We start from the raw sequence: 14,668 nt of genomic DNA, 5'->3' as shown, positions 1-14,668 counted from the left end.
AGTGAAAGATCAGCTGCCCCAGGCCCTGCCCTGACCTTACAACGTCCACGGCCCCGGCGCGGACTTTGGGGTCGCTGCCCATGATGGACACGCTGGCTGCGAAGGAGCCGTCGATGCTGAACACCACGAACTCCGTCCCCTTCGGCAGCACCGTGATGTAGCTGTCAGCAAACGTGTGGTCGCCCCTGGGGGAAGGGATGCAGGAGCTTAGAGACATCAAAATCTCCAGAAGGCTTCACCAGGACCTGCGGAGCACCACGAGCCCAAAGCATCTCCCTCATCTGACCCAAAGGCTCCAACAGTGATGCCACCCTCAGTTAGAGCACTACCAGGCACTGTGTGATGGTCTCTGAGCTCAGGTGGGGATGGATTAGCACTGCTTGGCAGCTGAGACTGAAGTTACCCCCAGAAAAACATTACTGGGTTCACCATCAAGATGATCCCCTCCTCACCCTCCCACAGCCCAACACCAGCAAGTGGAGCTGAGCTGGAGCCCCTGGGCTGTGAATCATCACAAGTACAAAGTCCTGTCCCTCAAGGACAAGTTTATGGTCTTTAAAATATGCTCAGTCGTGCAGTTTTGCAGATGATCATGAGGCTCTGTGGTGCAGAAGACCTGCTCCTGCAGCAGGAGCCCAATTCCCATGCTGGCGGTAATGCTGGAGCCAGAATAAAATGTGGATTTTCCCCTTACAGCTACAGAGTACAAATGGCTTTGGCTCTATTGTTGGCAAACCAGGGCCTGAACACACCCAGCAACAGGAGGGAGCATGTTCTACAGCCAGCCAATTGCTCTCTGCTCCTCTGCCAGCCCCAGGCCCCTTACCTGACCACCATCTTGACGGGGTAGACGCCAATGCCCAGGCGCCGCTCCTCGGGGATCACGTAGGAAATCCTGCCACTGCTGTTGCTGATCTCCGTGTCAAAGTACACCCACTCCCCCGACGGTGGCTGGGTCATGATGTGGATGTCCACCTGGGGACAGTGAGGTTGTGTCACTCCCAGCAGGAGCACAGGGACATCCCTCCCAAGCTCCTTTGGGTGGCAGCAGGGCTGGTCCTGCTCCCACTCTCTGCGCTTCAGGGATCTGAGCTGGGCAGCACCCAAACACCAGGGGCTGGAATGAACCTGGCCTCCGTGGTGAGACCTCCGTGATAAATGCTGTTCCTGGTGGAACAGGGAGGCACCCACAAGTCTGAGCAGAAGAATATGGCCAGGACACAAGGGCAGCAATCCTCAACAGGATGGTGACACGTGGTGACAACCCCCCAGCACACACAGTACCTTCTCTCCTGTGAGGGTGACCATGTCTAATGGACCATACATGAACCTCCCAGTTAAGGTCTGGGGCCCATCCTCATTAGCAATGGTGTCATTGATCCTGTGGTTGGCTGTGACGTTCTGCACGAGGCAAGAGGGGAGGAGGAAAAAAAAAAATAAACAATTTTCAGCAATGTATAACCTCACAGGGAAATGCCAAATATAACTTGACAAATTGGAGCATGAGTTTCTCTGTGCCATTCCCCCCCTCCACTCTACCCTCAGCTCTGGGAAAGAATTTGACCTGTGGCAGAGGTGAGGCCCTGTGCCCTGAACTGATGGGTGGATTGGAGTGCTGCAGAGCCAAATCCCATGGCAGGCTGTATGTGCAATTCTGATACTCTCTATTAACTCTCACACTTTTGAATTAAGAGGAAATAGACACAACTGCCAGAGAAATCTGCTGATGCTGTTTCAGTTCTGGCACAGAATTGCCCTCTCAGAAACTGAGACTTTACGAGGAGCAGAGGGCACTTACTGAACTGAGAATTTGTATTATTGGACTTTGAAAGATGTTCCATTCCAGAACATTCCCTTAGCCACAGCCAACGCTTCCTGCGTTTTACAGACTCGAGGGTAAGAGGAGACCTTGCTGACAATCACCTTTAGGGTTGCTCTTTTACAAGAACCCAGGTAGGATAAAACCATTAAAACAGCCCAGCAATGCAATACAGCACTCTGTCAGTGCCAGGCACTCAGAACAGTTTGTGCACACTCTCACACACTAAGACACACTTGGGAACACCCAGGCACACTCGGGCACATTCAGACACAACCGGGCACACTTCGCCACACCTGGGCACACCCAGACACACTCGGGCACACCCAGGCACACTCATGCACACCCAGGTACACTCAGGCACACTCGCACACACTGCACTTTTTTCAGCCCCAAACCCCCCTTACCCGGAGCTTCACATTTGTCCTCTTGCGGAGCCACTTCTCACGAGGCTTGGAGGGTGTGAATACAGACACCTCCTTCCCATCCAGCTCCAAAACACTCGAGTTCTCGTGTCTCATCACCTGCAGGACAGATACCACCAAGACATCAGCCTTCTCTTCCTGTGGCTGTTTCTGCATATCCTGAGCCAGTGGTGAGGAACAGCAATGCCAGGAGAGAGGCCCCCGAGTTTGCTGCTGGGTGTTTGGCTTGTCAGCTTGAAGGTTTGCCAGGACAAGTGGCCTTTTTTGCCCTGGCAAAGCCTGTGGCCCGTGCTGACTTAATCCTGGCTGGGATGCAGGTTTTTGGGATTGTCAGGAGGTACAAAACTGACTCAGACACAGCAGGATGAGCTCTGCACTAAGATACCTGCCCTTCCTCCAGGGATTCATTAGTCCCTTCCCACGGTCAGCAAGGGAACTCGAGCCTTCCTCATTCCATAACAGATCCAGCACCAGCTGCTCTGACTGGCCACATGCCGACAGATGCTGATCCTTCTAATTCCTACTGAAATTCCCAACTTTTGTCCCATGGCTTTTGCTCCTCTTCCTGATTTGACCCCTGTGGAGGCACACAGGAGTCTGGCTTGGCTGCATGTGAGGCAGAGCCCAGGCTGTCTGTCCATCCTGGCCTCATCTCAAGGCTGACAGAACTCCAGGACTTTGTGCTGGTGGGACATCACTGCCAAACATCCAGTTCTGCAGGGCAATTCCTGCCTGTCACCAGGGCGTGGACAGGGATGGGAGGCAGGAACATGGAGAGAGGAGGGTTAAATCCTACCTAGGTTGCTCTTAACCCCTAGAATGGAAAAGGAAGAATAACACCCAAAGGCTGGGGGACACCTCAAAGACTCACAGCACTGCAGGGCTGGGAGGTGACCCTGCACACAGAACTCCAAAACTGCCAGTAGTCCTTAGTGACCAAAAAATTAAGAAGCCTCCTAAATGTGGGCTCTTCTACAGGTCCTGAACATATTCTGTGAGGTCAAGCAGCTCTCCAGCTGAGCTTGGCTAACAGGGGCCAGCTCTCTTTGCAGAGCTGAAGCTGGTCTTCATCCAGGGAAATGGAAAAAGGACCCCAGGGAGGATGAGCTGGGGCGGGAGCTCATGGAAATCCAATGTAAACAAAACAACAAGTTTCACTGAAAATTATTTAAATCAGGAATGTATTTTGAATGCTATCTGGGCTTGTTTTAACAAGATTTAATCTTTGGAGACTAAAACTATTCAACAGCTTCTTTTTACATTTTGTCCAGAGATGACTTTCAAAGGCCATTAGAAACAAGTCCTTATTAGGGGAAGCAGTTGTGTGGTGCTGGTGAAGGACAGAGAGAAGAAAAAGGTGAGAAAACCCTGGTGTCAAGGCAGAAAGGGGTGAACAGAGACAGGCACTGGGCAAGGGAGTGCCAGACTACCCAGGCAGCCACCAGCAGGCTTAGAATGGATGGAGAAGCACCTCCAGGTGCCACAAGGTTTGAAACAGCACACAGTGCTACAGACCCAGATTTGGGCTGAAACCTGAATAATTGGCTATTTCCCAAGTGGAACATTTTGTGTATGAGACTGTCATAACTGCTCCCCTTCATGCATAATGAGAGTTCTCTCTTCTTTCCAGCCCTGTTAGGCTGGGTTTGATGTGGGACCATCCAGCCAGGAGTGTGCAGGCAGAGCCTGGACACAGCCTGGGAACAGAAGAGTCTCACTGGATTTTCAGCACTGCTCATCTGCCACCAGCACTGACACCGCTGCTGTTTATGGTTCTCACACCATTTGGAAGATAACACTGAAAGAAAGTTTGCCAACAGAATCATAAATAACTGAGAGCTTCAGCAGAGGAGGCTGGAGGAGAACAGGGAGGGTTTAACAGCTGAGCTAACACAAAGCAAACCCGGCGCCAAAGTGGGCAACACAAACCACAGAGTTGCTTTGAGTTTTGTTTCTTCCAGCTCCATGCTCTAAGTGTCATTCCATGGGGAGTTCATATTCTTTAAGGCAAATAACTCCCCCTCATCCCCAAGGAACTGAAGGGAAAATATTTATTTTAGGGAAAAACACATTTTAGACAGTAAATTTGAATTTTAGGCCAAATATAGGTTGATAAAATCTGAGGTGTCAGACTCCAGACACGAACAACCCCATTCTCCTGGCCCTAGAACTGCTTTGTGCTGCAGGACTAAACCCCAATGAGTTCCTAGAGGAGATAACAATAACTTAGAAAGGCAAAATGGAGAACTGCATTCTGCCTATCAATTCATGCTGAATTCATATAAAACTTCCCCTTTGGTTTTACTGTATCTGGTGCTGGTTTTATTTGTCCTTTGAGAAGTTTCAGTTTCAGACTTGAGATCTGACCTGGCACACACAGAGCACAAACCAAGAAACAAGTGCCACTGACCTTTGCCACTATGGATCTGATAGGAAACTGTCCTGGGCTCTCTCCATGAGTCTATCTGAAACCTGCTCTGATGATAAACCCAGCCCCAAACCAAGCAGGTTTGTGCACATCCATGAAGTTTATACGTGTGCAGCTCCACCAACACCACAGGTGAGGAAAAAAAAGAAGTGAAGAAAATAGATCTGCAGGGGTAAAGGGTATTTTTTTCACCTCCGTGCATCAACAAATCTAATGGAAGGTACACTGGAAAAAACAAAGAGCCCTAAGAATTTTTCAACCCAAGGGAGATCAGGGAGAGGGGATGACTGTACCTGTCTGAGCAGGAAGGAGACAACATCCGTGGACTCCCAGTAGCTGGCGTGGAAGAGGTGAGGCAGAGCCACCGTGGGGAAAGCCGTGAGGGCATCGGGGCAGTACAGGGCGTAGTCGATCCGTTTGGTTCCCCACCACTTGGCAGCAACTACAGAAGCAAAACACTCATTCAGACAAAGAGGGTCAACAAAAGGGATTTCAGGGCTCTGGCTCCTTGCTCCAGGTATGCCAGGAGGCTGCTCCCTGGCTGGTCCTGCTGCGCTGGGGGAAGCGGCCCAGGGCTCGGTGTTTGCTCACACCAAGGGAGGGACACACGGCCAGCAGCAGGGAGCTCTCCTTTGTTTAAGCAAAGAGGAAGGCACTGGAGGGCAGGTTAATTGGCTGTTAGTCCACACCCCAGGGAAGGGGCTCAAGGCTCCTGTGCAATGAGCCAAAACATAAAGACAGCAACGCATCTCCCTGGAGCTGTGGGGGGAAGGATGGGTGTGCTCTGCCCGTCTCCAGCCCTGCTTCCAACTCTTCAGCTTTCACCAGGGAATTGCATCCAGGTATTGGCCACATTAAAGAGGACTGAATACTGGGAATCCACAGGATGCTAAAAGGCACCACAAGGCAGGGAATATGGCACGTGCTGACGGGACTGGTAGTCCCCAACAAGTCTTTATTGCCCTCCTGGTCTACCACACTACAGGCAACCGAAATGTGCAGCCCAGCCTTCCCAGGGGCACAGCCTCTGTGGTGGACAAGACAAGTACCTGGGAGTACTGGGACTTCATTGCATGGGGGACTGAAAGATACACTGGGATTCTGGGGGAATCAGGAATATAAAACAGACAAGTTTCTCCCCCAGGGAGCCAGCAATTCATAATCAAGTGTCTGACAGACACCCTTCACCCCAGGACACTCCCACACCTCAATTGCCCTGAACTCTGCCCATGCACACGTCCTGCCCCAATCCCTGGAAATGAGCAGGTCTCAGTCCAAAGCCACAGACCCCAAAGCCATGGGCTGCTTTCCCAGCAGCAAGAAGTCCTCAATGCCTGTGCACTCCAGCCAAGAAAATCAGCCAAAGAAAGAAAAGATGGAGACCAAGAGAGCAGCAGAAGAATGTTGTTTGTGTTTGCATGCAGGATACAAGCTGGGGCTTTGACAAGGGCTTCCTCAAGCTTGGTTTGTCTCTGTGACAATGTTCCCTTTTTAAAGACTTCCAGGAAAGCTGCCAGGTTTAAGGTACAATTCAACACACCCCTCTGCGAAGGGAAATCTGGCTGGTGATGAGCACAGATGCTGGACTGAAAAGATGGATCCACCAGCTCCTTCCAGAGACCTGCACAGAGTTCCCACCACAGCAAATGCAGAGGGATTTGGATTCAGCACGTCCCCACGGCCCAGCCCTGGCTGTGCCAGGTGCCAGGCCACCGTCATCCTGATAGTTCCCACTTTTCTGAAGAGCCATGGGAAGGAGCAGCAAGGTTTGACAGATCAATGTGGCTTTTCCACAGCTCACAGGCACCTCCTCACAGCCACTTCTGATTCCCTGCCTTCCAAACTGACAGCTCCTGGTCACGTCCCAACTTTCATTTCTCATGCAAGTCCCCAGCTTGGGTAATTTCAGATTCTTTACAGGAAGCAGACAGGATTGACTCTTCCATGCTCAAAAGACAGTGGTGGAGGCAGAAGCGTTGTCCCCTCAGCTCTGCCCAGAAGAATTCCTGCTCCTGCCAAGTTGTTAGCGGTGTTATGATCGATCTTCAGGGCAAAGTGACAGAAATACTTGTTAAGATGCAATCAGAAGCTGCAAGTGCCTCAGTGAAAGCGCAGAGATTTGTTGTGAAGTTCTGTGACTATCAAACGAGAGAGGAGGCTGATAGGAGTGGATCTCTTCAGAATACCTGTCTTGATGTCCAGGTCTGGTATCCGAAGAGCACAGCCTGCAGCCCGGCTCCGTGGCCCTTTGAGCTTCCTCCCCTTGGCAGGGATTTCATGTTTATGCTGCCTACGCCTCCTGAACGAGGTTTGGGTAGGGGATTTGTGAGGGAGGGCAAGTTGGGATAGAAGGCTAAACCCTCTACAATGATTAGGGTGGTGTTTGGTTTCTAAAAGGAAAAATAAAACATAAAAAAAAGCAGAAATCACTTATTATTATGGCACACACTGATTTCATCCTCCACAAACTCATGGTACCAGGGGAGCTGCACCCCTAGGGAGGCTCCTGGAAGGGAGCTGTGGTTTTGCACTGTCCCTCCAACCTTGCTCCAGCTCTCCCATGAGGATAAGCATGGATCACATCCAGCCCTCAGTGCCACAGCTCCACGCTACCACCACACCAATGAAGTTGAGAGCAAGAGCAGCAAAGGCAGAGCCGGAGCTCGGGGACACTCGGAGCCAAGAGAAGATTCTTCCTCCCTGATCTCAGGAACAGGCTTTGATGGCTGTGTGAGGAAATAAATTACACAAAGCAGAAGCTGCAAAAGGTTGGAGAGCACGGGGAAAGGAGAGGTGAGTGTTGTGTGACTCAACCCTACTGCAGTTCGGGACAAGAGCTCTCACTGGGACACTCCAGCCTCGGGACATCACCCAGCAAAATCCCTCCCCATGAACCAGCACTGTGTGCCAGCCCAGCAGCTCCTCATGGGTGGGAAAGCAGCACAAAACAAACACCTTCTCCCTCAGGAGCTGCTTCCCAAGCAGATTCCTACTTAGCAGCGCTTGGCAAGATGTCAGGACAAGTAAAAGGACGCACGCGAGGAGTGCGGTGTTGGCTCTTGGATACACTTTTGCACAGGAAAACCTCGTTTGTCAGAGAAGGAATTTCAGTTTTGCTGCTGAGTGTTGCCTCAAACAGGGCAGGAGGTTACAGCAGCCCCTGAGCAGCGCCCACAGACCTTCAACAACTCATACCTGCCTCCGGGAGCATTATTAACTTCAGCAATTAATTATGGAGTGAGTAATTCACAACCCGTGCCAGGAATGTCTCTCTAAATTTTTAAGACCTTCTGGGAATAGAGTTTGGTCTGAAGATTTTCTCATATGCATGGTTTTTGTTTGGTTGGTTTTTTTGGTGGGTTTTTTTTTTCAGCCTTTTTTTGGTCTGAGTTACCAGAGGTCTGTTAGGACACAGTGTTCATCTCATACCTGAGCTGAAATAAAGAAGGGGTTGAGCCATTAATAAAGTCTGTTCTTCTCCACTCGACAAAGTGTTCTTTTCCACTGTATTAGTTAGGAAGTTATACAGGTCTTGGGAAAAATAATAAATAAAAAATTCCTTTTACTCCTCATTGAGCTCTGGGAAATGGGTCAGAACTGACTGGAAGCTGCCCTGTGGGCTGCAGAAGAGCTGAATTTCTGATGCAAAGTAATAAATGTTCTGTTCTGAACCAACCTGTCCTTGCCTTTCAGCATTACAGAGGGGCTTACTCATCCCTGGTTCTGTGGGCCACGTTTGAGGGATCTGCACCAAGGCACATCCTGCATTACCCATCTGGTATCAAGTGCTGATCCCGACCAGTTCTGCATGACTTACCATGGCAGCACAGAAACCTCCCTCTGGATTAACCCTCACCACACACCATGGCCAAATGGTGCTCAGAGTCAGCAATTATCATCTTTTCTTTAACAATTCATCACCAGCAAGGTCCAACATGCAGAACACAGTGGTCCCTGCGTGGCCATCAGATACATCAGCTGTTCTTGCAGGGATGTGCTCACACACGGCCCTGACCGTGGCAGAACAATTCCAAGCTGTTGGTTATGAATGGGAAGCACCCCCCGGACAGACGGACGGACAGAAGCTGCTCGGCCTCGGAGGGGTGCAACACTTACTGTTGGCTATGTTGGAAGCAGTGTAACTGTCTGCCATTCCTGAGACCTGGCTGGCAATGCTGATCTCACTGGCTCTCCGGAAGCCCCTGAACTGAGGGGCTGAAATGGGGGTGGACAGGGACGCGTTTTCCATGAAGACGGCACCATGAGACTGAACAACATCTGCTACAAAGTTGAAACAGGGAAATCAAAATATTAGACCAACAGACAGAGGCTGGGCAAGATGAACTCGGGGGTTGAGGAAGGAGGTAAACAAAGCTGGTAGGTGCAAAAACCTTTCAGAGCTGATTGGAATGAAACAGAAACACCCCACATTTCATTGGAGCTCTGGTTTGAAAAGAAAGCAAACAGCACAGCAGGCAGAGACATATGGCTGGAGGAGCAGTCTTTGATCGAGAGAAGCAAAGTAAGTAGCTCAAAAACCAGATCCAAAGAAAAACCCAGGCAGACTTATTCAAGCAGCAATAACAAGCATGTGTCATACATACAGATGTGAATATACACAATTCTATATATTCACATCGAGACAAAATAACCAAAACAACAACAACAAAAAAACACCTTAGAAAGGGATATTTGTTTTCTTGAGCTATTTAAACTTAAATGAGTATTTCCAAGATAGAAGCATTATTAAAACAAAAATCAAGAAAACATCTTCATGCCTGGCAGGGACTAAATTTGGACTTGTATTTTACTGCTGAAGGACACAGCCAATACTCATTAATCTGGAGAAAGGGCTACTGAAGGGAGTCTGGTGCTGAGCATCTCTATCTCCCATCAGAGTCAGCAGATCAGGGAGCACTCAGGCTCTATGAAAACAGAGCTTTTTTTGGTACAACATGCAGGTCTGGATTTTTAAATCTCAACCTGAGGTTTCCTGAGTTAGGCCAAACCCCTTAGTACATAAATACAGAAAGGAGGGTTTAAAATCATGCTCACACAGACCTTATATATGGGAGGGAAAAAGACCTCAAACACTCAGGAGAGATGCTGAAAGTCGCACTAAAATCTCTGCATTTCAGTTTTCTCTCTGTCGCAGTGCCAAGAGCATCCACCCCTCTGTAGATGCTACGAGGCCAAATGAAGTGGGATATCCCAAGCTCTGCAGGGCTGAGGTTTGTAATGCCAACACCAGGTGCTCACAGCAGGCAGCACCAGTGTGGCAGTAACATGCAAAAGCAAAGCAATTCATTATGGTTTGAAGGTTGCCCATCTCTGCTGCACTTGAGGAGCAGCACCTGAATTTATTCCCAGATATCAGACAGGAGATACCACAAGGAATGTGAGCACATTACTCCCACACATCAACATCCTCCACCTATTCCAGCCCGTTTAGTTATCCCTGGATTTAATCCTGGCACATGGCTGACACAGGACGTTGTTTTAGCAGCTGGTTTATTTTAATATCAATCTTTTTTTGCTTGGGGTTACTGATTTTCTCCCTCCAATCCCTCAGTTCGCAGCAGCAGCGTCTGTGCCCACACAAATCCTGCTGCAGCCGAGGGAGAGGGAATGTATGAAACAGAAAATGTGTGGCTAAGTGTCAGTAAAAGAGTTCTGTTCTCTGCAGGGAAAATCAGGCCACAAGCTGCTCTGTGTAAAAGCTTTGTGGACTGTGAGATCTGAGCCCTAGCAGGAGCCTGACCTGATGATGAGCTGCACACACAGCCCGTGGTGTGCCTGAAAGGCCATTAGCAGCATCACTTTCCCCCTCTTTCCACCTTGCCTCAAGCTGCTGGCTGTCAAGGCTGTGACCAGGATCCACAACCCAGCTGGTCCCACCAGGCCGGTGCTGTTTTCTGACTGTACAAACACCAGCATGAGCAAGAAGAGACAATACAAGTGAAAAACAGGAGCTGCACTGAACCCCACAAAGGTCTGAAGGGTAAAGGGTCTCATTCCTTTTGCTGGGGGACCCGAACAACCCTCTCTTCTCTGCTCACCCCTCCCTCTCCATTCTCCTGCCTATGAGATCCTCCTGTGCTCCTGCTCTTGTGTCACCAAATGGGTCCCCAACAGAGGTGATGATCATCAGCTTCCCTGAACCTCCTCAGATGCAAGGAGAGGTTTGGCTTTGTCTGTGTTCAGGTTTAACCACCAGAGAAACCTGAACTTCTTCACCTGCTTTAATCTAAAGCACCTGTGGCTTGAATTAGGAAGACAAGTTCAAGAATGTTACAGGACAAAAGGCTGAGCCCAACGTGGCCTGCCTGGGGTGGTCACAGCCTTGACTCCATTAGCCCACTTCACTTAGCTCTGCCTGAACTCCTTTCTGAGAATCCAGAAAGTGAATAAAGTAAGAAACAGTGAGGTTTTGGGCTTGCTCTTTTTTAGCCAATCTTGTTTTCCTGGGCTGACCAGGGATTTTGGAATATACTGAGTTTGCAGCAAAAGCACCCAACCTGAGCAGCCCTTCCAGCCCCATCAGCAGAGGAACAATTCCCACTCCTGTTAAAGCCTGAGGTGTTTCAGCATTACTGAACTGTTCAGGTCAGCACTGCCTGCGTTGGTGGCAGGGGTCTGCTCTGCAGGGGACAAGGTGCCACCTGACTGACAGCAGTGCTCTCCTGCTCCTGCCCACTCAGGTTGCTCTTGTGCTTCTCCCTTTCCCCAAGCTACACACCCTCTGTCCCTGAGAAAGGGCAGTTTCTAAGAAAAAAAGAAGGCCAGGAAAAGGCAGGGTGGGAAATGTGGAGAAAAATCTGTTTTATGCATTACAACCCACTCAGAAAATCTTCCTCCACACCAAAGCTGCAGCGACAGCAACTTCCAAAGAAAATTCTGAGACCTGACTCGCAGAAAAAACCCACAAACCTAACAACATATTTCCTGAATTTGTGTATTCTCTGCATCATGTCTCTTGTACAGCAATTTTGAAACCAAGGGGGCTTTCTTGGAGAGTGCAGTGACCAGGGTGGGATGTCACAGATGCTGCCACGCTGGCACAGACAGACCCCAGCACCTGCAGCCAGGTGGTCCTAACAGGAGCCATGGGAAGCCTCCTGCACTCCAGAGGTGCATCCCCAGCCACAGCTCAGGTCCTGACAGCCACAGGGAGGTTTGCCAGGCAAGCCCAGAGTGAAGCCAGAAGGTCCAGTAGCAGCAAGACCTTTGGCAAGATTAGCTGTTCCTCTGTCTCTCAGTAAGGACAGAAGGGGCCTTGTTTAGTTCACTTTGTGCTGTGACTCAGGGCTGACTCAGGGCCACTGGACCTGAGTGAGGAAGAGGAGCCTGGCTGCAGCAGTGCCCTGAGCCCCCTCCCAGCAAAGCACCTGCTGCTGCTGGAACCACATGGCACAGCCCAGCCATGGCCCAGGGCTTAACTGCACTTCCAGGGGAGTGGACATGGGAAGCCAAATCACTTTTTTCTTTTGGCCTACCTACGTATCTTTACTACTCATTTTGGTGCTGTGCTCTTTTGGACTCATTCATCAATGTTCTTATAAGGGAACAGCCCTGAGCCATCTTCTCAGTAAGTCCTTGGGGTAGCTGAATGACAGATTTTGATATGTGCTATTTGGAGAATGGGCTATTGCACCAAAGCAGGAAATACTGAAAGCAATCAAAAAATATATACAGTTCAATATAAACAGAAATATTAAAAACCATATAAAAGCCAGGCAGCTGCTCAGCACAGGCCAGGTCCTGCTTGCACTGGAGTCACTGGTTAGTGCTGGGCACTCTGCAGCCACTACCTTGAGATCAAGAGCAACAGATTTCTGCTGTCCACAAGTTTTGGTGATTTTGGAAAATCTCCTGCAGTCCAGTGGCTGAACTGGGATTCAGAACTTGCTACACTCACATCAACAACTGCTTGGACACACTGTGCTCTTGACCCACAGTGTAAAAAGCAGAGAATCACAGAATCCTGTAATGGTTTGGGCTGGAAGGGATCTTTAAGACCATCTAATTCCAACCTCGTGCCATGGGCAGGGGATGCTTCCACAACCTCTGTCCTGACCACAGGCAGTATCAGCTCACAGTGAAATGGCATTTAATCAGGGACTTCTGATTTATTAATAGTACCAGATCCTCTCCCTCTGCTTTATCACAAAACCTCACAGCACAGGCAACACAGCAACTGCACACCTGAAAATCCTCTCCACCTCCAGGAGACAGAGGGAGAGGCCACCCAAAAACTCAGCGATGTTGCCATCCTGTATGACCACATAACAGCCCAAACTGCTCAGGGACAGTGAGGCTCAGCTTGTTAAACACAAACAGGGCAGCAGAACCCAGCTCCCAATGCAAAACACTGAGAAAGGAACGAGAACGGGCAAGTGAGACACGCGGGGGAAAAAACCAAAACAAAGGCAAATCTCATCAAAATTGCAGATGTAGCACCAGTCACAATCAGAATAAATGAGGCCATGCAGCATTGATGATGGAAATTAAGGCAAAACAAATGCATCAAACTTTGCTTTTAAGGCGGGAGACGAGAAATTAATTGAAAATAACCAACACGCAGAGCCACGCTGGGGTCTGAAAGCCTCAGTGCTGTGTTCAGCAGAGCCACAAAAGTGTCCAAACATGAAATACTCCAAGGGACAAAATCTGGTGTGACATGGACATCAATTGGACTCCTGGGCACGGTGATTCGTGGCTGCTGGGGAGCTGCACACTGCAGGACAACCTGTCCCAAGGGATGCTGCCACACAAGCAGGGCTACCAGGGACTGTCTCAGCCAAAGCCTCTTTCCAGCAGCACAGAGCAAACCAGTCCGTGCATGGCAGCAGCTCCCAGCATCAACACCAGAATGGGACAGAGTTTATAACACCAAGCCCCTTTTCCACAGTGGCCTTTCCAGAGCCATGTGTGATCCCCAGTAGTTTTTTTGTGTGGCACAGCCTGAGACACAACACAAAGATTTCAACTCCAGGAGGCAGCGGTGTGATCTCCAAAAAAGGACCCCAAGAACCCAACACCACAGACAATACAAAAGTGTAGATTACACACACTCAGCACAACCAGCACTTTTATTGGAAACATCTTGCCAATTCAGTACGGGAACGGGGATACTTGTTTCCATGAAGCTGTCCTGGTGCTGGAGAGCACCCAGAGGGCTACTTTCCATGAGGAGGATGGGATTGTTCTGGATTGTCTCAACTAGAAGCAGATGGGGAAAAAAAAAAAACATAACAGAAGGACAAAGAACAACAGACATGTGGCCACAAAGTGTTAAACATACAAACAGTTACACCCCAGCACTTAATTATGGGTCTTCAATGAACAGACAACCTTCAAATAGAGTAAAAGAAACAAAACAGGGGTGATTTCCAAACAGACCAACATCAGAGATTAACTGGGAGCAGAGGAGAACACAACGATGGCATTTCAACAACAAAAGGGAGGCATCTTCACCCCCTTCTAGGCCAAATCCATAAATATCCAGATCCAGAGAAATCTTTTTTACTATGAGTGGAAAAAATATGCTGGAAGGGAAGAATCAGACTCACAGCCTACACAGTGCAAAGCACAGGAGTAAGCAGGGATGTGAGTTTGATTTTCCTCTGCAAGTTTACTGACATGAAACAGGGACCAGCATTTAGTACAGATGGGAAAATGGGAGAAAAAAACCAGCCTGAGAGGCTTCCTGAATTGTAGACTTCCAAAAAAGCTACCTGCACGAGGAGATGTGCACAAGCAGTGTTACACAAGGTTTTGTACAAAACCAATTATAACTGAGCACCTGAATTTTACATGATCAGCAAAACATACAGTTTAATTATAGCAGCAATTAACTTTTGTGGAGTGCCCTCCAGTGAACACTAACTTCAGGAGCAGCTTGGTGAATCATGGTTAGTCCTTCTGGGTAATGTGTCCATCACAACACGGACTCTAATGGAAAGGAACAGCCTGTTACTTTCTGATAAGCAAATG

The 14,668-nt window shown here is 49.3% G+C and overlaps 1 protein-coding gene across 7 annotated transcripts in view; it reads right to left on the bottom strand.

Moving 5' to 3' along the window:
• The window catches only part of PITPNM2 (phosphatidylinositol transfer protein membrane associated 2), a 124,722-nt gene that overhangs the window by 6,052 nt on the left and 104,002 nt on the right, over positions 1-14,668 (bottom strand). For 3 of the 7 annotated variants that reach the window (XM_014874906.2, XM_014874907.2, XM_014874905.2), the window contains 8 exons: positions 13,745-13,894; positions 8,789-8,953; positions 6,859-7,062; positions 4,966-5,114; positions 2,227-2,343; positions 1,285-1,401; positions 827-975; positions 36-185 (listed from right to left, as the gene is read on the bottom strand). In XM_014874906.2, coding sequence (XP_014730392.2) covers positions 36-185; positions 827-975; positions 1,285-1,401; positions 2,227-2,343; positions 4,966-5,114; positions 6,859-7,062; positions 8,789-8,953; positions 13,745-13,894 — 1,201 coding nt within the window. The remainder of the gene's footprint in view (positions 1-35; positions 186-826; positions 976-1,284; positions 1,402-2,226; positions 2,344-4,965; positions 5,115-6,858; positions 7,063-8,788; positions 8,954-13,744; positions 13,895-14,668) is intronic. The other 4 variants (XM_014874912.2, XM_014874913.2, XM_014874914.2 and 1 more) reach the window with 4 other exon arrangements.

Source organism: Sturnus vulgaris, chromosome 19 (genome assembly GCF_052056855.1).
Source record: "Sturnus vulgaris isolate bStuVul1 chromosome 19, bStuVul1.hap1, whole genome shotgun sequence".
In the NCBI taxonomy this organism is placed as follows: Eukaryota; Metazoa; Chordata; class Aves; order Passeriformes; family Sturnidae; genus Sturnus; species Sturnus vulgaris.
The sequence above is the reverse complement of the archived record's forward strand: the minus strand, read 5'-3'. Positions and strand labels throughout refer to the sequence as shown.